The sequence below is a fragment of the Centruroides sculpturatus genome, unplaced genomic scaffold (assembly GCF_000671375.1).
Source record: "Centruroides sculpturatus isolate CEXI.00-Female unplaced genomic scaffold, Cexi_2.0 scaffold258, whole genome shotgun sequence".
In the NCBI taxonomy this organism is placed as follows: Eukaryota; Metazoa; Arthropoda; class Arachnida; order Scorpiones; family Buthidae; genus Centruroides; species Centruroides sculpturatus.
The window spans coordinates 702,298-727,185 of record NW_019384607.1 but is presented as its reverse complement, the minus strand read 5'-3'; the positions used below and the strand labels follow the sequence as shown (position 1 = coordinate 727,185).

At 33.9% G+C, this 24,888-nt stretch overlaps 3 protein-coding genes across 3 annotated transcripts in view; 1 reads left to right on the top strand and 2 right to left on the bottom strand.

Annotated features, from left to right (window-relative positions):
• The window catches only part of LOC111625178, a 15,438-nt gene extending 7,431 nt beyond the window's left edge, over positions 1-8,007 (bottom strand). Inside the window, exons 1-9 of the mRNA XM_023368240.1 lie at positions 7,746-8,007; positions 7,476-7,680; positions 7,134-7,248; positions 6,738-6,885; positions 6,587-6,679; positions 6,367-6,522; positions 6,238-6,309; positions 6,072-6,140; positions 5,758-5,988 (exon numbers count right to left, since the gene is read on the bottom strand). Of these exons, the coding sequence (XP_023224008.1) occupies positions 5,758-5,988; positions 6,072-6,140; positions 6,238-6,309; positions 6,367-6,522; positions 6,587-6,679; positions 6,738-6,885; positions 7,134-7,248; positions 7,476-7,680; positions 7,746-7,871 (1,215 nt within the window). The 5' untranslated portion in view covers positions 7,872-8,007. The remainder of the gene's footprint in view (positions 1-5,757; positions 5,989-6,071; positions 6,141-6,237; positions 6,310-6,366; positions 6,523-6,586; positions 6,680-6,737; positions 6,886-7,133; positions 7,249-7,475; positions 7,681-7,745) is intronic.
• Positions 8,008-17,894: 9,887 nt separating this feature from the next.
• LOC111625169 (gastric triacylglycerol lipase-like) lies at positions 17,895-24,739 on the top strand. Its single transcript, XM_023368232.1, has 9 exons — positions 17,895-18,149; positions 18,223-18,427; positions 18,670-18,784; positions 19,717-19,864; positions 19,936-20,028; positions 20,092-20,247; positions 20,309-20,380; positions 23,534-23,602; positions 24,404-24,739. The coding sequence occupies exons 1-9, from the start codon at positions 18,039-18,041 to the stop codon at positions 24,638-24,640; spliced, it is 1,206 nt and encodes a 401-aa protein (XP_023224000.1). The 5' UTR covers positions 17,895-18,038; the 3' UTR covers positions 24,641-24,739.
• LOC111625168 (vacuolar protein sorting-associated protein 18 homolog) overlaps positions 24,675-24,888 on the bottom strand; it is a 49,826-nt gene continuing 49,612 nt past the window's right edge. The window contains exon 29 of the mRNA XM_023368231.1: positions 24,675-24,874. Coding sequence (XP_023223999.1) covers positions 24,811-24,874 — 64 coding nt within the window. The 3' untranslated portion in view covers positions 24,675-24,810. The remainder of the gene's footprint in view (positions 24,875-24,888) is intronic.

Below are 24,888 nucleotides of genomic sequence, written 5' to 3'. Positions count from 1 at the left end.
TTTTCTAGTGATATTACGACTTCAATATTTGTGGCGGGCGGACGTAAAGTCGAATAAAATGACTTAAACTCGATTTTTACTTTTCAATACCTCGACTTTTTTGACAAACGACGTATAATCGGGAACGACGTAACTCGAAACGACGTAAGTCGAGGTATGCCTGTAATGTCTACAAGTGTAGAAGAATCGATAACCAAGGGGATGAAAAGGCATTCAACAAGTGGATATGAATCTATCAAGTTAGGAAAATAATGTTGGATCTACAAAAAAAGGATGCGTTAACGTGAGTAATAATTTGTTTAATTTACTAGTGTGTTTATTATAGTTTATTATAGTTAGTTTATTATATTCTGATCTCCGATCAAAATATCGTTTTCCGCGCAGTCTCGATACTAATTCAAAATGGCGACCGGATGCGCCGTCATCTTGGAACCTAAAGTAACATTAACCAAATTTTCATATAATACAGTTTACAACACAACTCAAAGCTTTTGTAAACTGATTATAGGCCTACAGTATTTTAAGAAATTTACAAGGTTTCAGTCTTATTTAATTTCAAATTACTTTCGAAGACATTTTATTATTCAATATGACTTAGCTGAATGCATACAATAATAAAAACACCTTACACAATTACAAAATTAAAGGTTTATCACCCCACTGACTTACTCTACAAGACCAAAACGCCATTGGTGGAAACTAGGTCGAAGGCATAGAAATCAAAAGATAGAAAATCGTCTTTAAAGAGAAAACGATAGAAATGTAAGCGAAATCAAAAGAAAGCAAAAGTTAAATGATTTTTTAAATTAAAACAACGAAAAATTAGAATGAAAAAATATACCGTATACTATACTTCAATATCCAGCATATTAGCAATATTTACATAGAATTATCCAAAATTTTATTATGGTACTCAATGTAATGTGAATTAGCAAAAAAATTGTTTCGTTTCTTTGTGTCTCGTTCTGTTCTGAAGTGAACATCATCACATTTTTTGATGTTAAATTCCCTTTTTTCGGAATCTTTCTTGTCAAATATTCGGGAAAGTGGAAAAATATTCTTGAATACGGATTGTAAACCAAGCTCCATTTCTCTGGTTCCACAGGTATCTCCAATAACTGTCCTTTTATACCACGCTTAAAACTTACTACGAACCTTCCCTTGAAACGCAGATGTTAAAACTTCGATTACAGTTCCTTTTCATTCCTAGGAAATTTTCTGTTTCGTGAATCAAACAATTTTTTGGTGGGTTCACAGAAATCTCTTACCATCGTTCTCGCTGTCTTCATAACAACTACTTTTGCAGCTAAGAACTGAGCGGGTTTTCTAACATAATCAATTTCTATATGAGAAGTTTACACATTTTCAATTCCCGCACCTCTTCTTCTTAAGAACGACTTTCGCCATGCGTTCTCCTTCTTAAAAAGCTGAAGTTTCCGCCGCGTCTTCTTAAAACCACGATATAAAACCGAATCTGACGATTTTATACTAAAACACAAAAAAATAATAAAAGTGAAACAACCAAAAAACACAAAACTGTTTAAAAATGCACAAGCGCTAATGCCGTCCTCGCAAACTTTGCTTGTTGAACGACCGGAACGCCGCCCTATCCAGAGCAGTTGTGTCTATAACGAAAGGTGATTACAATGGCAGCTCTCCATCTATATTATATATTGAATAATAACCTCGGTTCGGTCTCTCGGAAATATCAAGGAAACATTTCTCATTCGTGTTCTTGCAGAATTTCGGTGAACTTAGTGTTAATATTCACAGTCGATAACACTTTCTTTAATGATTACGTCAATTGAGTTAGTTGGACAGGTGTTTTTTCCCCGTTCTAAAAGTCACATTGTTACAATTAAAATTTTATTACTAGATTTTCTCATATAGCTTCTGCTCAAAACCACTTTACACGAGGATTGATTAACGAATAAGATTTCCATTCTTATCAAAATAGTTTGGAAAAAAACATACGAAATTTATTATTTGAGAACACTAGACAATTCCTTAAGGAAATAGTAAAAAATTATAGTACGTTTGACATTGTACAGTTTATGTCGCGACCCTCGAAGAAATTGTGTTTTCAACAAGAATGTAGTGATGACAATAGTGAATATTGCAATTGGAGAAATCATTGCCAGACAAGACTTAGAATAGAAAACTACTACACACCTACATTATAAAAATTAGTGAACTACGANTCGATTCCGCGCGACACATCCGAACATGTAAGCTGAACAATAGTGTGGGGGAGTAAGTAATCAAGGGTTGCGTGGCGCTCAAACAAAAGACGAATCGACGACATTTGAAAATCGCGTAACTCCGGGTTCGCGTAAGTCGGGGTAGCGTAAGTAGAGGTATTACTGTATATTAAAATAATAAATGATTAAATTGAATAATATTAATGTCTTCAGTATAAAAATATAAATACAGTATTACTTTATAATTATAATTAAGTAATAAGCTTAAATCATATTTCTTTTTGGTATATAAAAATATTAATTACATATGTAAAATGTAGTCATACAGGTAGCATAAAAGTAAAATAAATAAGTTCTTCGATTACATTTTCAGTTTTTGTTTCAATTAAAAAATTTAATTAATTTAACTTAATTCGAAAATTACATTTAAAGTTGTTACTTTCAAATATACAAAATTAGAAGTTTTCATTTTGTATGATTTATAAACAAAAACCGAAAATGCTTTTACATAAAGTTGTGTTTTATAGAAAAGGACGTAAAAAATAATTGAATAAATATTTGAGTTTGTTTAATTAATTAATGCAAAAACCCAACATTGAAAGATCAATTTATTGACATTTTAAATAATCAATTATTTATTGCGATGTGGTCACATTGCCGGACTGCAATTTTTAATCATATTTTTAATTTAAAATATATGCTCTCCACCTCAAATTAGTAGTGGCTTGCGCCTGTATATCATACTTTTCCTATAACGATAGAGTCGTGCCGGTCATCTATCTAATTCCTTTCGGGGGAAAAATATTTGAATTGAAATAACGTAACTTTCGGGCTAACGTAACATTTCCAAATCACACAGGCTTGGCTACTCATTCGCTAGTCTATATGTTAAGTGGTATATTTACAAAGTGGAAACAGACTGTTGCATGCTACTATATTATTATGCTAGCAAGACAACAGATAGTTCTGTTTTAAAAATTAGAATTCTTGATATAATTAAATGTAGTGAAGTTGTGGAATTGTCAGTGCTAAAACATCTGACACGGATCTAAAATCAGGCAACGTGGAATGACATTGTTAGTTGAAAATTTAGTAATTGTGTATATTATTTCTTACACACTCACCGTTCAGGAGAAACAATTGAGTTTATTGCCGATCCACTGCATCTTTTTTAAAATATCAAAAATATTTATTTTTGATATACCATGTGATGAAGATATTTTATGCGTTTCGAAGTTTACAAAATAAAATCAAAGTTTTATATTTGTTCGAATCTTTGTCTATATTTATAAATGAGGATGTTTGTTTGTTTGTTCGCCATACACGCTTAGGCCGTTCAACCAGTTGCTACGAAACGCGACAGTTACGTTCAATTCGTTTGATTTAAGACCATATGGTACACTCCACCCCAAATTATCGATTGGGTTTTTATATAGCGATTAATTTCTGCCTACATTTGATTGCTGGCTTTACACGTAGCGCCATCTACTGGAAAAATTTAACAAAATAATTAACTAAATATAATTATTACCGAAGAGGNCCGATCAAAATATCGTTTTCCGCGCAGTCTCGATACTAATTCAAAATGGCGACCGGATGCGCCGTCATCTTGGAACCTAAAGTAACATTAACCAAATTTTCATATAATACAGTTTACAACACAACTCAAAGCTTTTGTAAACTGATTATAGGCCTACAGTATTTTAAGAAATTTACAAGGTTTCAGTCTTATTTAATTTCAAATTACTTTCGAAGACATTTTATTATTCAATATGACTTAGCTGAATGCATACAATAATAAAAACACCTTACACAATTACAAAATTAAAGGTTTATCACCCCACTGACTTACTCTACAAGACCAAAACGCCATTGGTGGAAACTAGGTCGAAGGCATAGAAATCAAAAGATAGAAAATCGTCTTTAAAGAGAAAACGATAGAAATGTAAGCGAAATCAAAAGAAAGCAAAAGTTAAATGATTTTTTAAATTAAAACAACGAAAAATTAGAATGAAAAAATATACCGTATACTATACTTCAATATCCAGCATATTAGCAATATTTACATAGAATTATCCAAAATTTTATTATGGTACTCAATGTAATGTGAATTAGCAAAAAAATTGTTTCGTTTCTTTGTGTCTCGTTCTGTTCTGAAGTGAACATCATCACATTTTTTGATGTTAAATTCCCTTTTTTCGGAATCTTTCTTGTCAAATATTCGGGAAAGTGGAAAAATATTCTTGAATACGGATTGTAAACCAAGCTCCATTTCTCTGGTTCCACAGGTATCTCCAATAACTGTCCTTTTATACCACGCTTAAAACTTACTACGAACCTTCCCTTGAAACGCAGATGTTAAAACTTCGATTACAGTTCCTTTTCATTCCTAGGAAATTTTCTGTTTCGTGATTCAAACAATTTTTTGGTGGGTTCACAGAAATCTCTTACCATCGTTCTCGCTGTCTTCATAACAACTACTTTTGCAGCTAAGAACTGAGCGGGTTTTCTAGCATAATCAATTTCTATATGAGAAGTTTACACATTTTCAATTCCCGCACCTCTTCTTCTTAAGAACGACTTTCGCCATGCGTTCTCCTTCTTAAAAAGCTGAAGTTTCCGCCGCGTCTTCTTAAAACCACGATATAAAACCGAATCTGACGATTTTATACTAAAACACAAAAAAATAATAAAAGTGAAACAACCAAAAAACACAAAACTGTTTAAAAATGCACAAGCGCTAATGCCGTCCTCGCAAACTTTGCTTGTTGAACGACCGGAACGCCGCCCTATCCAGAGCAGTTGTGTCTATAACGAAAGGTGATTACAATGGCAGCTCTCCATCTATATTATATATTGAATAATAACCTCGGTTCGGTCTCTCGGAAATATCAAGGAAACATTTCTCATTCGTGTTCTTGCAGAATTTCGGTGAACTTAGTGTTAATATTCACAGTCGATAACACTTTCTTTAATGATTACGTCAATTGAGTTAGTTGGACAGGTGTTTTTTCCCCGTTCTAAAAGTCACATTGTTACAATTAAAATTTTATTACTAGATTTTCTCATATAGCTTCTGCTCAAAACCACTTTACACGAGGATTGATTAACGAATAAGATTTCCATTCTTATCAAAATAGTTTGGAAAAAAACATACGAAATTTATTATTTGAGAACACTAGACAATTCCTTAAGGAAATAGTAAAAAATTATAGTACGTTTGACATTGTACAGTTTATGTCGCGACCCTCGAAGAAATTGTGTTTTCAACAAGAATGTAGTGATGACAATAGTGAATATTGCAATTGGAGAAATCATTGCCAGACAAGACTTAGAATAGAAAACTACTACACACCTACATTATAAAAATTAGTGAACTACGACATGCCGAAATAATCTGCGTATTTTAAATTCCACTTTTTAAAAAACTTGCGCACGGGACCAGACTTGGTCATGGAAATTCAAATTTAATTATATTTTCAAATATTACGATTAGTCAAAATTTGCAAAGTTTCTTAACGACAAGTTCGCGACGACGAAACATGGGCAATTATACCTTTCGCATTATTCTCATCACTTCTTGGTAGACGTAACCAGGCGCGTCCATTCCGATCACGAAATCAATGTGCGCCCACGTGGGCAGACTCACTCGATAACACTCCACCAGATTTTTCAGTTTCATACGAAGGAGAGCCACGTCCACGGGATCTGCCAGAAAGTCGTTTAATGCGTAAAAGAGCGCGACTGGAGTTCGAATGTTTTCTACATTGTACTCCGGTGGGGTGGTCTATAACAGAAAACGCTATTGTATCAATGGAAAGAAGACGGATATATATTCTCAATTAACATACAAAAGAAATTTTATCTTACCTTATTGTATTTTTTCATGTTTTCGGTTTTTCCATAATCATACATCTGAAAATTTTTAGAATTCACCATCTAATAATGAAAAAAATAGATATATTATAGTCGAATTTCTTGTTACTTAGATTCTCCAACCTCATCCCTTCTCTCGATTTTTTAACTTTAATACCACCTGAGCGAAATGGACGACGTTTTGGGTGGATGTTCCGGCGGGAAAATTCGTAGCGTAGACCTCCAGACGAGTCTGAAAGACGTGTCTCGTTATTTTTTATTTTTGTCTGAAGAAATGTCTCAAGTTTACCTTATTTAACTCAGAAGGATCGAATCCGCTGATTAGGAATGCGACGTTTTCGCACAGGAATTGTAATTCTCGGTTGCCACAGATAAAGCGAGCCAACAATTTCATGATCAAGTCGTTGGGCAAAAACTCGTAAAATCCAAAAAGCCGAAACAAAGGCTGAAAGAAACTTTTTTATAAATGAAATAGAAGAAACCTTTATAAATTCTTCGTCGCCACTCACGTCTAGTATGGGAGCGAAAGGAGCCAAATAACGGATGGGACTGGTGATATAACCCACCGTGGCAACGGGTCCGAGAGCCACGACGACTTTTATCTGCAGAAAAGGTAGAAGTTACAACGTAACAGACGTATACTCCCGACGTTTTCCTCACCTTATCGTAGTCCGGTCTTTCCGAAAGTAGAGCAAACGCCACCGTGGTGCCTTCGGAATGCCCCACATAATATAATTGACTTTGATTGGTGACGTTCAGAGCGAACTCCATCATGGCGGGAAGATCGTACTCGGCAAATTCGTCGAAACTGGAAAGAGGGAAGTCGTCCGATTTGTCTCCATGCGGAACCTACTTACCTGAGTCCTAATCTGATCTGAATTTTTTTTCTTTTTTACTTTACAACTGGGTGCATTTGTAGACATTGGGCATCTTTAACATCACTATTTATTCCTGAATAAAGAATGATGTTAAAGATGCCCAGTGTCTTCCTATGCACCCAGTTGTAAAGTAAAAAAGAATGAAAAAAGTCACGGTTTCGGGATAAGTTAAACTGACCTGAATTGCCAGAATTCTTTGTCCCGTGGCGAATACTTTACGTGTTTCCTTGAGTAAGTGTTTCCTCTTTGGTTTCCCAACCACACATCGTAACCGGCATCGGCTAGGATGAAACCTGAAGCGAATAATAACAGTAACAAACCAAAATTCGTGTTTGGTATTTTTTTCCAAAAACAGAACCAAACAAAATGAAAGGGAAAGTTTCATTCAGATAAGAAGGTACGAGATTAACAATGATAGAATAAAGCAAGTTATATAATACGTGTATAAACAATGATATCAGATTAAAGTTAACATTTTTCATTTTACTCCGCGTAAAATCGCAGTGACGAAATAACTCACCTAGACTTTCATGAGGAAAATTCATCACCCAATCTGCGGAAGAAGAGAGGAGTCCGTGTTGAAGGAACACTACCGGACGAGTTTTTGGGGACGGTTCCGGATCGGATCGTCCTCGAGGTATTCTCTGAACGCCCAAAATGTATCCGTCTTCGGTTTGGACCCAATATTCTTCGACGGGGTAACCTTTGCTGGTTATGAGTTGACTCTACAGAAACGTTAACATAAACAAAAGAAGAAATTCAATCGAATATTCGGAAAATGGTAACTCACGACATTTCTGTAGAAGTCCGGATCCACTTTAATTGCAGGTTTGTAGTTAGAATAGTTTAAAGGAATCGCTCGAACGAAACACAAGAAGAATACACAGACGATGTAATATGACATATCGATAATCATGTTTAACCAAGTAATCCCGTCAGTCTTTTTAACGACAATAACGGTAGCATGTCAATTTTCTATTATTATAATTGAACTATTATCATAGTACAACGCAGAATTGGATATTACGTCAAACAAAAAGTAACAAAATCATCTTATCACAATAAAAACGCAGATATAATATAAACAAGATAATATTCAAACTGATCCCAAGATAGCGATGTTTCAAACAGTTATAACATTGGAGGTTTGTCAAGTTTTTAAGATCGCCAATGCGAATGTTCGTTAAACTGTCGACAAGTAACGTTGAATCAAAGATGTTCGTTTCGACTCGTGACGATATCGTTTAGCCACGAGGTCGTCGATTGTCAGACGGACAGTGTGATTCTCTGCTTTTGTAAAATTGAGTTTCGTTTCCCGTGTGGAAATACTCACTTTTTCATACTCGAAATGAGTGGTTGACGATGGAAGTGGTTTCGAGATAAAAACGTTCTTTGAATATTTTATTCGTAATTTTTGTTTGTATTCTTAACACGGGACTGAGAAAAATACTGTGGGCCATCTGTAACTCACAAAAGTACTTACAGTCGTTCTGTTCTTTCTGTTTGGAAATCGGGCGTCGTTCCACTTTTCCAAAACGAACAGACAATCTAAGTATGCAAACTGTACAATGAAAATATTAAACACTACACTGGGAATCGATTCAGGTAGAATCTTTAACTAATGATTTATTATTAAATAGTTTTCGTGTAACAGAAGTAATACCAAATATAGAAGAATATTCGGATTTTTCTGTGGCCGCGAATAAGCCCGAATATATCAATAAACCAACAAACGCCTTAACTAATCGGGCTATAATATGGCTATAATTAAATAATAAATACAAATGAATTTGGTATAGAGGTAAACGTTAGGCGCCATCTCTTATCTAAATTAAAAATTATAATTATTAATTTAGATAAGAGATGGAGTCTAACGCCAGCGGGCGTCCCGGGCTACTAGTGAAATATAAAACAATCGAAATGACAGTCACCGGTCGCATTTAGCACTGCGATTTCTGCATTGCCGCCAAATTATGACACGACCAAACACGAGCCGACAGTATGTCACAGTCACCACAAACTAAATTTGCAGTACGCATGCATCGTACACAAGATTCGGCACACAAGCAGGAGCAGGACCGTCTTAATAATTTTGTTGCCGATCTTCTATTATTATGTTCAACAGAGCGATTCAACGCGGGCCAAACATCAAATTTTCAAAAATTCTCTTAAAACTTTTAAAATATATCGAAAAAAGGTGGTGGAATGCCGTTCCATTGCGTTCTATGACAAAAAAGCGCCAGGTAACCTTATGTCTGGCATGCAATTTTATACGCGTGAAGAGTATCCAAAGCAGTGGCATAGCTTAGTGGGGCGCGGCAAAATTTCGCAATAAATAATAATATCTTGTAAAAATTTGAACCATTTCATTTTATATTTTTGTCGCGCCTACGATTCAAACCGATTGAAATGAGCACGGAATTTTTCATTACTTACGACGAAATTGAATTTTAGTCTTTTAAATTGAAATACCTAAATAAGAGAGCGGCGAAATTTTCCTCCGCCCAGGGCGGCTGACATTCACGCTACGCTACTGATCCAAAATAATCTAATAAAGCAGAGAAAATAGACCAGAATTGGATGAATCAGTACTTTATAATTATTACTAATACAGTGTAAACAAAACATCATTTGGCGTATTAAAGTATTTATTGATTCATTTTAAAGGTTTCTCGCTGTTATTTCTACGATTCTATTAATTCATATATAATTTATTAAAACTTATTACGTTTTTTAAATATAATATTACTTGATTAGTGAATACGTATATGACGCGATTTAAAAAGTAAGTTTAATTAAGTGTACGTTGAACCTCGCAAAATATTTGTACAGATGTTTTGACGCGATTGAAAATTCTTTATGTTGTATTACTCCTATTTGTTCATCAGTGTTTACCATCACATACCGTCTCTTATTCTATCTCTAAAAATAACATTTCAGAGGTCTCCGACAATATAATAGCACTGATTCTAACGTGATAAAAATTAGACAATTTCTATGAAAAGTATTGGGTTATTCAGGGGTCTAGAGTTATTCAAAAATGGTTTTCTTGGTTTTATCAGTGTAAAAGAATTTATGCCAAGATTACTCGGAACAGAAAGACATTTATTTATTTTTCAAACAAACTAAATAATTTTGTTCGCACATCATGAATTAATTGATGGTGTACGAACTCGAAGAAATCCCCGAAATTAATAAGTAATTATATAAAAATTAGCAGATAAGCCCGGTGTTGCTCGGGCAAAAAGTAACGATAGAGAAGATTAAGATGATTACATTACAGCCAATCTTACCCATTTTCACAGAATGCAAGAATTAGGTCCACCTATTTCCAGACTAATTAAAAAAAATTTAGATGGGTCTAAAAATATGTTCGATTTCCCGCAAAAACGCAAAATCCGCATCTGAGCCTGTAAATCTTGCACGTCGCTTTCTCTTAACCCTTCTATTCTTAACACTTTTATTGTTAACACTTCCCCCGCGGGGGAAATTTCGAAAAATCCCTTCTTAGTGTAGTACGTTCTCATGACGTACTCTAACTGTGTATCAAATTTCAACCTTCAACTCCTAACCGTTTGGGTTCTGCACTTATTATTATTATCAACCCATCTCGATTATATATATGGATAAGATTTGTGTTATTAACATTATTTTTTTCTATTTATGTCTTTTAGAACCGCTTATTAACGCTGTGATTATTTGGCTTAGCCAAAGCAAAACCGATATTTGTGCAGTAGGAAAACACCTTATAATAAAGCCTGTATTTCGAAACAGCTCCGAGGCTCTAGCTACTATGTGAGATCTAATTGCGAGATACCACTCGTGATGCCCGACAGAATAGGTATGTCTTAATTAATCTGGCTAGAACTTCTCACCGTAGCTACGTTTGCACTGTGAGAAGTGACTTTCCGAGTGTCATGTGATTTTCCGTTACATTCGACTCTTCTCACGCAACTAAAATCTGCAAAAATACTCGTGGTAGAATTTTTTGCGCTCATATAAAGTGCTTTTGGCTCATCTAAGCCTTTTCACAGATATAGCGCCTCAAAGTGGCACTTGGTCACCTCAAATTCACCACAGACAGTGGCGCTTTTGGAGAGAGTTTCGTGACACCAGTGACAGGTGCTACTTCCTTGTGGATTTTGCTACTTTTAAAAAATTCCGTGCTATTTTTAGAGTATCTTATCTGGAAACTCTGGCAATCCGTGCTGCGATGAGACACACGAACTTCAGGACTTTGACACACATATTTTCTACCATGCACAGGAATAATTTAAGTGCTCTTCACTAGATGGTGTAATGTGTATAGTGGGTAGATGTATACAGTGCCGTGACAGACCGCTTCTGATTGGCTACGCCATATTCCTTCCAGTTTCGTATTGTTACCTACTTGTGTGTTCATTCACCAACTCATTTTGTGCATTAATTAATAACAAAATGAGTATGCATTATGACTTATGCACGTATCTAAATACATTTTATTAAACATTTTCAGGTGTTTTAAGAAAACGATTATAACTTTTTGAATTATTTGATTTTGCATTTGTAACAGAACTCTATATTATTGGTGTGTTTTGTCACATTGCTTCAATAAATAAAAATAAAATCGCGTATTTATTACATATCAGTTTATGGCCAATTATTAATTTCTGATGACACGTTGGATTCGAAAATTGTGTCGTAATGAAGAATATATACAATTTCCTTTTTTCCCGAGAACTATCAGTCAAAATTTTATATTCAATACTAAATTTATTTTTTAAGTTTTTTAATTAAAAATATTTTTTTCCTGTTTATTGCTTGTTTTTGTATAAAGTAACGCTTTTATCTGTTTGTTGTCACTGTGTGCAATCTTTCAAAATTAAAAAAAATTGCTGATTTATCTGGAAAGTGTGAAATAAATAATGATGTAAACAAATTTCGGTAAAAGCGTGTGTTCCTATGTCGTCACGAAACAAAACCTATCGTGACGACATAGCAGTTTTTACAATCTTCCTAAGACGTATGCACGCATCTAATAAATTAATTGATTTCCATCATTTTAAAACGTCAGTTTAGTGAATAAATTTACCTTTTTATCATTGTAATTGTTTAGCTCATTATAAATTAAATTTAAATACAGTAATACCCCGAACTTACGCGATAGGTGGGACCGAGCGGTAACTTCGTAAGTCGAATTCGCGTAAGTCGGGGTATAATTTCGCAAATAAATACATACAAATAATTTTTAATTGGGGCCGGAGACTAAAGAAAACAATAATTTAGAAAAAAATGTTTAATAAAATCTTAGATAATACATATGTATAACAAATTAGGCCTATATTATTTTACAATTTTTCACATTTACTTGATTATTACGCCATAATTTTAACATTGTTTCCATCTCAGCGATAATACTGTGACGTTTACGAATGATGCTTGAATTTAAAGATTGAGCATTTTTCACAGCTTCGAGAATTTTTTCTTTGCCTTTTATAATTGTTCTGACCGACAATTCCGGTAGATCAAACTTCTTTGCCAATTCACAAATTTTCATTTTTGTATCGAAGTCTTTAATAATGGGTACGTTCGTAAAGTCAAACGAGTTAAAAGCGTTAGTAACAAATCGTTCGAAAAATCTAACGAAATAGGAATAACGATGACGTCATTCTCGCTTAACTCGTTCGACTTTACGAACATACCCAATGTTAACTTTACATTCCAAAGATAAAGTTTTTCTTTTCTTGTTTGGTGCAGAATTAGTTTTACTTCGTTTGGATGACATAGTCAAATCTCCGTAGATATAACAAACACAGAAATAAATCACACAAAATAAATTGTAGCTATGTGTCAATTCCGCGCGACACATCCGAACATGTAAGCTGAACAATAGTGTGGGGGAGTAAGTAATCAAGGGTTGCGTGGCGCTCAAACAAAAGACGAATCGACGACATTTGAAAATCGCGTAACTCCGGGTTCGCGTAAGTCGGGGTAGCGTAAGTAGAGGTATTACTGTATATTAAAATAATAAATGATTAAATTGAATAATATTAATGTCTTCAGTATAAAAATATAAATACAGTATTACTTTATAATTATAATTAAGTAATAAGCTTAAATCATATTTCTTTTTGGTATATAAAAATATTAATTACATATGTAAAATGTAGTCATACAGGTAGCATAAAAGTAAAATAAATAAGTTCTTCGATTACATTTTCAGTTTTTGTTTCAATTAAAAAATTTAATTAATTTAACTTAATTCGAAAATTACATTTAAAGTTGTTACTTTCAAATATACAAAATTAGAAGTTTTCATTTTGTATGATTTATAAACAAAAACCGAAAATGCTTTTACATAAAGTTGTGTTTTATAGAAAAGGACGTAAAAAATAATTGAATAAATATTTGAGTTTGTTTAATTAATTAATGCAAAAACCCAACATTGAAAGATCAATTTATTGACATTTTAAATAATCAATTATTTATTGCGATGTGGTCACATTGCCGGACTGCAATTTTTAATCATATTTTTAATTTAAAATATATGCTCTCCACCTCAAATTAGTAGTGGCTTGCGCCTGTATATCATACTTTTCCTATAACGATAGAGTCGTGCCGGTCATCTATCTAATTCCTTTCGGGGGAAAAATATTTGAATTGAAATAACGTAACTTTCGGGCTAACGTAACATTTCCAAATCACACAGGCTTGGCTACTCATTCGCTAGTCTATATGTTAAGTGGTATATTTACAAAGTGGAAACAGACTGTTGCATGCTACTATATTATTATGCTAGCAAGACAACAGATAGTTCTGTTTTAAAAATTAGAATTCTTGATATAATTAAATGTAGTGAAGTTGTGGAATTGTCAGTGCTAAAACATCTGACACGGATCTAAAATCAGGCAACGTGGAATGACATTGTTAGTTGAAAATTTAGTAATTGTGTATATTATTTCTTACACACTCACCGTTCAGGAGAAACAATTGAGTTTATTGCCGATCCACTGCATCTTTTTTAAAATATCAAAAATATATATTTTTGATATACCATGTGATGAAGATATTTTATGCGTTTCGAAGTTTACAAAATAAAATCAAAGTTTTATATTTGTTCGAATCTTTGTCTATATTTATAAATGAGGATGTTTGTTTGTTTGTTCGCCATACACGCTTAGGCCGTTCAACCAGTTGCTACGAAACGCGACAGTTACGTTCAATTCGTTTGATTTACGACCATATGGTACACTCCACCCCAAATTATCGATTGGGTTTTTATATAGCGATTAATTTCTGCCTACATTTGATTGCTGGCTTTACACGTAGCGCCATCTACTGGAAAAATTTAACAAAATAATTAACTAAATATAATTATTACCGAAGAGGATATAATTTTTAAAAATATATATATATTCACCGAATTATTGCGACAATGATATACCGCGAAATGGACACGCCATTACTGTAACAGGTAGCACTTGCCTGCGTGGAGTGTAGTAGTGTTTTGCCCTCGTATATCATACTTTTTATTAGAATTATAGCCATATCGGTCATATATCTCTGTTTGGGGAAAATTTTCAATCAAAGTAACGTGACTTCCGTTCCAAACCGGAAGTTCGTATATTAATCTGGGCCTCCTGCCCCTAAGCATTAACATATGATCTGTGCTTTCGTCTATCTAACTTCTTTCTCGAGATTAAGGAAAGACAAATAAACAAAACAGACAGGGGACAACAGTCGGGATTTATAGATCTACAATTATTTTTAAATCGCTGCTCAATAATTTTTCTATAAAAGCAATATTTACGAGAACAACGATTACTGTTGGTCGAATTACTTCGACCCCTTCCTCAACAGCCCCTTCTTTCTATAGGACCAGCGATATGGTGACATTCGAATAAGAAAATTACATAATACAAGGTTACTGTCGAGTACAAAATATGTTTTAAGCGGTTTTCGTGGGTGTCGAATATAAATATTTGGTCCATTTTTCGCGAAATTTGATTGGTTGGCAGATTATTTTGCAGATTTTGATATTCGGCTGTAAATGGTATAGTTTCTTAGAGTTAACATTAGAAAATATTAATCTTCAATTTTTCATATATCATATTTTTAATTACGCCATTTCGTAACCATCCGAGTATCGCGATAAACGTGACAATGGTAGGCTGAAATAACCAAACTCTTTATATGGTTTTTGTTTTAATGTTTGTTATATTATAGTATTTATTTATATAACTACGAAGGTTATCTTCCGTAAGGGTTCAGCGCACCAAGTGACCAATTTAATACATTTTAAAAATTTTTTATTCCTCTACTATATACAATTTAAAGAATTTTTAAAATGCGTGATAAGCACTTGGTGTGATAAACTCTTATGTAAACTCTTACCTTTGTAAATATAAATCAAAAACTACAAATATATCATAATAGAAGGGTTAAAAGTGCGAAATAATGTAATAATTTTGATTTCTGATGCTGTTGTTACCCGATCTACAGCGGGTCCATCTGCTAGTTATTTATATTTCTACAGAAATAAAAATTGTACAGAAATAACGAATTGAATGAAAACTATAATTTATTTTAAAAGCTTAATGGCATTGGTTTTCCGGTGAATAAGAGGGACGACGGAATATTTACTTTTTTCTCCGAGACGTTTCCTATCATTTTGTCACGTTTATTTAATTTATTTTTAGAACAACACGAAACAACTCTAATTATTAACATTCAGGATATTAAAAAAAAAAAGAATCGGCTGGTCACTGGTCGCGTGGGGGTAAATGTTCATCGTAAACAAATTCCAAAAATTATTAAATATTTATTAAATAAACAAATAATAAATGTCTTAAATTGTTTTTTTATTATATCATTGTTTACATTGGACTTATTAAGTTAGAAAGGTAAAGTAATATAATAAATTTTACACATTATTGCCGTGTATAAAATTGTTATAAGTTTTATAAATTTTTTGTTATAGAATATTATTGTCGCACTTGTTATCGAGGAGATTACACTGGTCACCGTCTTTCTTTTGTTATTTAAGAGTAAAGCACGCTTCGTGTGAAATATTTATCTGATGGTTAAGGATTGAAATGTGAAGAAACAAATAAACAAACGGGCGAAAAACAATTTTTACACATTTCTTTGTAGTTAGCTTTCTTTTTCTGCTACAGATTTTAAGACGAGATAAGTAGGACAATTTTGACCTCGGAAATGACGAATTTTCCAGGACAAGTTGTTTTTAGTTATCTGATTATTTATGCGACCAAAAAGTTTTGCCATGGAATTATCTGTTCTGATTATTCAACAAGCAGCCATAATTAAACCTATACAAATATTTAATACAAATTCGATAGCAGTAGGATAGTTTCTCTAGACAATCTAGTGTGAACTAATGGAACTATATTGTTCAGATTATCCGAAAAGTATATCTAATATTTTAATTCGTGTTTACAATACAGTTGTTAGTTGCTGCAGAAAAATTCGTATCCGTAGCAATAAAGATTAACAATACTTTTTTACTCGCTCTTAAACCGGAGTCTTGTTTACTCTCTCTAAGATTTGAGAAAATGTAAAACTGCGCTTATTCCAGTATCCAAGAAAAATTTTTGTTTTAATTCATTTTAAATCGATAAGAATTTACAATTATCTTGAACTAAAATCAGGAAATATCCGAGGTGATAGTAACTTGGACATTTTTGTGACAAAAATATCATCGATAAGGTTAGGAAGTGACTAGCAAAAAGACAGTCTCATACTCCTGGTGTTATTTAAAAAGTAAATGTAAGAAAAATATGGAGCATAGGTCGATCCAAAATATCTTTTTCCTCGCTGGCATTCTCTCTGTTTCTAATTGTAAACAAATAATAAAATGCCTAATGTTTAAATCCGATATATATATATATATATATATATACGTATATATATACACATATATTTAATTATTCTAGTGTAATAAATAACCGCGAATAAGAGAAAGTTACAAATGACAACGACGTATAAGAACTTAAAGGATCCAAATATTCGGTTTTCTTCTGCTAAATTTTATATTTACGTTTAGATACAAAGAAACCAGAATACAAGAGGACGGAATGGAGACAAATCTCGTGCTTAGAACAGTATTTGCAAGTCTATCAACGACTACTTCGTATTATTGATGGAAATGACGATACGCATTTCGAGTTTCCTCGATCATAAATTATTCCTTTTGAGTCCGATGATTTAATGCCAACCACGTACATATTAAAATTGCGCCACCGGTTAGAATCACTTTCGATGCCGGCGGGCTCGACCCGCGATAAACCACTATTTTATATTTTTCGATTGGTGTAAGGTAGATCCCGCTTTACGACGGCGTAAACCGAAGAGATGGTAAAAGCCAAGTCCACTTTACGTTTTGGCATAAATCGTATAATGGAGAGAAATAATTATTCGAGTAGCTCGATTCGTCACGTTTTCTTCGGATCAAAAACAAAATTTATAGTTTATATTAAAGTATTTGTTAGTAGAAAAAGTATCGGTGACCTAAGCAATTCGATAAGTTTGTTTTCGTTATCGATAAATAATCCACGACATTACGTCATTGTTTGTAATTTCTAAATAGAGTAATTTAAACAACGAACGAATGTTTAAAGGTTAATGGGAACGAACGTTTTATAAAATACATTTATAATATAACGAACTTTTAGTTTTTCTGAAAAAAATTCGTAAAACGTCTTTCGATTTTCGAACGAAATCGTTATTAATTTTAAAAAATTAAACTGCTTATTATAATAAATAATATTGATTAAAAGTTAGACTAAGTCAAAATTTTATTTAAAAAAAATAATAATAGAATTAGCGTCAATTAGGTTCCAGTTAAAATAATAAGTGCGCCATCTGGTGAGTTTAAGCGCAATCTAACCGGTGAAGGACGGTGGCTTCCAATTTCAGACGGCATTGGTCGAACGAAGACGACGAGATGATTGGTGGACCAATAGGCTTGTAGTATTTTTTAAACGCGTAAAAAAAGAAGTTAAAATATCACGTGGTTAATACAACGACGCAACGCACAAACGTGATCGATAACATTGGCGATTACATTGGACGATCGACGGTGGACATGTATTATTTTGTCTCCGGTCTGGTGTTGACTTTCTTATGTTTAGCAGATTGTTCCAAGTTAGGAAATAAGAGTGGTGCCAGTTCAGATCCCGATTGTTACAGAAATGTGGTAAGTGTAAGACAGAAATTCGGATTTCTCTTTACATTCTAATATTTTTACACGACTCGGTAATATTTTGCAGAGCCAACTCATCAGCAGCAAGGGTTATCCCGTGGAAGAATATTTGGTTCAGACCGAAGACGGATACATTCTGGGCGTTCAGAGGATACCCTACGGCTTGTCGAAATTGGGGAGGATGGCCAAGGATCGGCCTGTGGTGTTCCTGCAACACGGTCTCTTGGCTTCTTCCGCGGATTGGGTGATGAATTTTCCTGATCAGAGCCTGGGTGAGAATTTCTTAAATGGAGGTCAAACGGTGACCTAAATTTCGTTCCCAACGATTTATAACTTACAACGTTACTCCCGTATGGCAGCATCCATTGATGGTTCATTAATAAAATAGTATTTCATTGTATTAGTAATTAGATTCGGGAAGGATTAGTTTCACGTCTGTTTAGATCCAAATGCGAAAACTGAATTATGTCGGCGACACACTTGATTTATTCCCGTTTATGGTAATTTATATTAGGTTTCATCCTCGCCGATGCCGGTTACGACGTTTGGCTGGGAAACCAGAGAGGAAATACTTATTCGAGAAGACACGTGAAGTACTCTCCGCGGGATAGACAGTTCTGGGAATTTAGGTAAGTTTATCTGTTTCCCGGTTTAGACATTCGTCACTAAGAGGAATAAAGTGTGTAGGATGATACGTTTGTGAAATAGGAATAGGATGAGGTTACGTTGTAAAATTATCATTCTGTTCGAATATCAATGCACGAAACAAATATTTTTGTTATAATATAATTTGCAGCTTACATTAAGAGGAAGGTCTGTCCGTGGCAATGCATATTTGGTTTGTAGCATCGACATTTACTAAACAAAATTTCTTTCTTTTCTCTCCAATTTTAATGTAAAATGCATTTACCAGATTCGTGTCCTATCGCCAATAAAGACCGAAACGACACTACTTATACGTGATAAGAAACATAAATGCGCTGCTCGGAAAACAAGTACAGTAAATGGTCGTATTAAGTGCCGACAAAAAAAGGAAACTCTCGAAATCGTTTAACCGGTTTTCGACAAAACCAGTAATTATTAAATATAGTATGCCGAACTGTTTTCCATTCGGTAGAATTATTATTTATAAATTTGATGCACTTGTTCTGGCACGAGACTTTCACTGGAAGCTTGTGCTCCTCTTTCTAGACGTACTCTCAAGTCTTTACTGACCCAAAAATACATCTAGAAAGGACAAGCCATGCAATAACTATTAATAAAACATTAAAGTATTGTAGTTAAGTACATCATGGGCAGTAATACGTAGTGTTTTTTTTTAAATGTTAAGGATGATAAACTGATGCATGTTTAAATGGTAATTGTACACCTAAATTTACTAGTAGTACGTCATTGATGCTTACTTTTAAGATGATTCTACGTACTTTTAGTTGGAAAAAAAATCAAATAAACGCAATGTTATTGATTTTATTACTCATTCAAAATTGGTTTTCGAGTTTTGATAAAACTGTGGTTTAGCAAACACCAGATTTATTTACGATTACATTATTCCCCCCTTTAGTATTGACGAGTATGCTGCATACGACATTCCCGCCATGGTAGAATTTGCTCTAAACGTCACCGGAAAACCTCAGTTATATTACGTAGGACATTCCGAAGGCACCACCGTCGCCTTTGCTCTTCTTTCGGACAGACCCAAATATGACAAGGTGAAGTTTGCTTCGTGTGTTTTGTACCAGAATGTGTTATTTTGAAAATGTGACATTATCTTGGTCTGCAGATTAAAGCGGTGATGGCCTTGGGACCGGTGGCAACGGTGGGTTACATAACCAGTCCGATCCGCTATCTCGCACCTTTCTGTCACGAAATAAATGTAAGTATTGTGTTTAATCGAACAAATGGTTTTGTATAAAATACTAATTCATATTTTTTTTAGTTTCTCTTTCGTATTTTAGGATTTTACGAATTTTTACCAAACAACTTCCTTATGAAAATACTGTCTCATATTTTCTGTAGACACAACGAATTAAAATTTTTATGTGAAAATGCCTTTTTTCTGATGAGTGGATTTGATCCGTCTCAACTAAATCAGGTTAGATGAAAATATTTCCACATAACCTGTGAAATTTCAACTAATGTGGAGGGATTTACAGACTAGGTTGGATGTCTACGTGTCGCACGATCCGGCAGGCACGTCTACGCAGAATATAGTTCATTTTGCACAGGTAAATCTAAGTAGAGAATACAGTGGTGCTTCGTACTTTGAATTTAATTTGTTCGCGATCCAAATCAGATTTTCCTGTTAGAAAAAATGGAAAATGAATTAATCCATTCCCAGACCTTAAACAATACCCATTCTGATAATACATATAATTTAAGATAACACAAATCTTTGTGCTTTTTTCCACTTTACAGATTAAACACTGGAATGTCGACCCCACATAATTTCCATTTCTCTCTATCTGGGGTGTTTTGTCTTTCCATTTTGGCTTCGGTCTTCCCCACTTACTCCTCCCTATCACCTGTAACATAGTCCTAACCGTCTTAATCTGCTTGTACTTACTTATAGGACCCATCTTGACTGTTTCTCTTTTGTAATTGTTCCTAATTCTGTCCTTTGTCCACCATGACAGTCTCTGCATTCGTGTCTTTTCTTCGGCTCTTGTAAATGCCCACGTCTCGGCAGTGTATGTCGTTGCAGATCTTACCACAGTTTTGTATAATTTTCCTTTTGTTTTGCAGCTTAATTTCTTAGCAACGGCACCCCACCCGTCTTTCTCGAGTTTGGTCATCCACTCTGAACTCTATGTTGGATTTCTGCACTCGTTCCTCCATCACTTGCTACATATGATCAAAGATACTTAAATTTGGAAGTTGTTATCAACTTTTCACCCTGGAGTTGTATATAACTCTCATCCCCTCCACCAGATGTCATAGCTTATATATACTGTCTTTGCTCCGCTGATCATCATGCACCTCTCTCTTCCATCACTTTTTTCTATTCCTGCAGCTGCTGCTCTACCATATCTTATGATGTTTAACACAACATCATGTCTGCAAACATACTCCGTGGTCTTGTTCTTTGCATCTTCCATCGATATATCCGTCAACAAATCAAACAGAAATAGACTAAGGTGAGCCCTGGTGTAGTCCAAATCTCACAGTGAATCCCCCTGTCATGCCTACAGTATTCTGAGTCATTGCACCTTTATACATTTCCTTCACAAGTCATACATACTTTTCCAGTATTCCCTTTACTCTCGTGCATCACCATACAACAGTATGCTTAGACGAAGTGTCTAAGCATCCTGTTGTATGCTTTCTCTGGGTCTATGAATACAGTGTGTAGTACTTTCTGTATCTCTACCTTTCCGTCAGCTGTTTTAGAGCAAAGATCACATCTGTTGTTCCTCTTCCTGGCACGAAACCAAACTGTTCTCTGTAACTGTCTCTTGCTTTAAACTTCCTTCCACAATTCTCTCTCAGATGTTTGTTGAGTGCAACATCAATTTAATTCCTCTGTAATTCTTACATTCCTTTTCCCTTTATAAACTGGCAGTGAAATATTTTCCTTCATTTGTCTCATAGCCTCTCTTGCTGCCACAGCTTTCTATAAGATGCCATACAATATTAACATCCTCTTTGCCCAAACATCTGTATACATCGGCCGGGATCTGATTGGTTCCTGTTGATTTCCCATTCTTCATTTTTCTAAGTGCCCTTTCCACATCCTCGCTTATATCTACTGCCACTCCTTTTCATCATTGTCCTCGCATATTACTCTTGGATTTTCCTCATTAAGTAACTTCCTAAAATAATTCTTCCATCTTTCTTTTATCTTCTCTCAGTCTTTTAACAGTTTACCATTCTCGTCTTTTATCTGTTTTATCGATGTGAAAGCAAAGGACAAGACATTAGAGGATTTCACAATTCTTATCAGCTGCCTACTCCCATCTTTTCTTTCCAGTTTCTCATAGGCTTATCCACTGCTTTTGCCTTATGTTTTGCTTGCCATCTTTTAATTTTCTTTATCTTCCCTGTTCCCATCTTTTCTTTTATTGAAAACTGCACATTCCTATTCCACCATTAAGCCTCTTTTCCATAGGATGGCCCAATACTTTCTCTCCAACATTCCTTATAATATGACTATTAAACTTTCAGTAATTTTATTCTTTCAAGCATATTTTCCTTAAACTCTCTATTCAAGTCCCTCCTCGTTTCCTTTTGTTGGACTAACTTTTTTAACTGAATGTGTCGTTGCTTAGGTAGCCCAAGCTCATCTGTCACAGTTTTCTGGCAACATTACATGGGGTATGCCTAAACTCTTGTATATTCTCTCTTATCCATTATTCCATTTGGTTTTGGCTTATAAGTTTTATGGTCGGATGTCCTTCCTGACACCAACCTTTATTGTTAACTGGGCTTGGGATAGGCACCTAATGGGCTAGCTTGTCCCCTCGGTGGCTGGTATTTAAAACAATTTGTTTCATTTAAAATTATATATGACAGTTACTATAGGTCTAAAATCAAATGTCCAACCAAAAAATAACACAATTAAATGAAACAAAATAACAAATTGCACTTAAGAGTACCTAAGTGAGGAGTGATGATGTCCCATTTCTTCAAGTTGCTTATTTCTACACTGGAAGGAGTTTTACCATGTCAAGAAGTATATGATTTTGAGATCAACATTATCACAATCTTTAGACATATTTATTGCTTTTATTTCTTCCATATTCTTAAGAATTGTGTAAATAATCAACTTCAGCATCTTGAACACACCACCAATTTGCCATCTGTATACTGCATTTCATGTTTCATCTCAATCATTAATACTACAATCTTCCTCTTAGGATTCATTGCTTCCATATTCTTCTTGTATGCCATGGTTAATAGGTAGGGGGTCAGAAATATACATATATATATATAGTTAAATGCTTTAATTAAAAAGTTGTGCAGGTATCATCAGTAGTTTTTGAGTTTAACACATGCAAGATAAGGCATAAGGCACTTTGTAAGATTCACTGCTGAAAATAGTTTCAAATGCAAAATGAAGTAAAGACCCAATCACTGTTCTCAAAGTTTTTCTTATGCCAAAAAAAAATCCATATGACAAATCTTTTGGTGCAAACACAATTGTAATGTGCCAAATTGTTGATTATATGATTCTTTTAAAATCACAAAAAGTTTTGGGACACCCTGTATATATATATAACCAAGCACTGAAAACACATAATTACAAGACATGACTCGGGAGCAGAACATATGGCATTTATGCAGTGAGTACATTTTTTCACTGCATGCACTGTTCAAACTATGGAACACCACTGTATTTAAAATTGTAATTAAGAAATTGATAATTTACTGTATAATTACAGATGGTGAATTCAAGAAAGTTTCAAAAGTATGATTTTGGAAAGACAAAAAATCTAATAAAGTACAATCAGGTATATGCCAAAACTTTGATATTTTCCTTATGAAAAAACAGTAACATCAAATGTAATAATAGTTTTAGACTTACTTTAATTTGAAATATAAAAGTCAGTCCCCACATGACAGACAATAATGATATATTTTAGCACAAAATAAGGTAGAGAGTTATGCATATAACTGCTATGGCTGAACTTTAAACAAATCAATGACTTACACCAACATATTGTTTCATAAATATAGGTCATTTTCCTATCAAGTGACAAAAAGAAAAGAAATCAAGCCCTAAGTTCTGTTTGACTTTTTTCTTTATAATTCAAAGAGTGAATAAAGCTATGGGATGAGGTTCTTCACTGAGTTTGTGAGAATCAACAGCCAATTTTTTGAAATTGGATGAAAACTTTGGATGATCAAATAAACTAACACCCTAAAGTCCACTTATAGTGGGCTTTAGATGATCATATAAGGAGACGAAATGATAATTGGGATGGTCCTGACAAGCAACTATTCTGTAAATGTCAACACGGAGAAAGACTAGTAATGGTGTGGGTAGTATCAAGAAATATTATACACACATCTTTTGCCAATTCATTACTTAGCAACTCCAACTTTTGACTGTTTTCTATTATGTAGTCATGATTTTAACCCAACAGAAAATGTCTGGGAGGTGTTTGCTAGTGCTGTGTACAGCAATTTTTATAACATGCAATTGCACCTACTTCAGACTATTGTTAATTTTATGTTACTGTTTTGAGTACAAAAAATACTTGTGGAACTACATTTATGAAACATATTTTAAATAAAATTTTTCTTGCTAGAGTACTCCTCCTGAATATACTGTAGAGAACATTCGCACGCCAATTGCACTCTTATGGGGATTAAATGATGCCCTGGCAGATCCTGTTGATGTGAATCTTTTAAAAACAAAGATAAAAAATCTAATCGAAAGCTATAGAGTAAGTCTACCTAATTGGGCTCACATAGATTTCATATTTGGAATAGATGCACCTAAATATGTTTATAAAGAACTGCTAAAGTTATTAAAAATGGTTTAAAGTTAGAATCATATACATAATTTTTATTTCTTTATTACAAAAATGAATGTATTGCATTATGGTTTTGTGCAATCAATAAAAATATGATATTACAATTAACAAACCTTTGATTTATAATAATAATTTACATGTGGAATGTTTGCAGAAATCACCAATTTTCTATTTCTATTTCATTCCCATTCTTTTGTAACCTCTGTATAGTCTTTAGCTGTGATGAACGGAATGTCGATGCTCCTAAACATAATGTA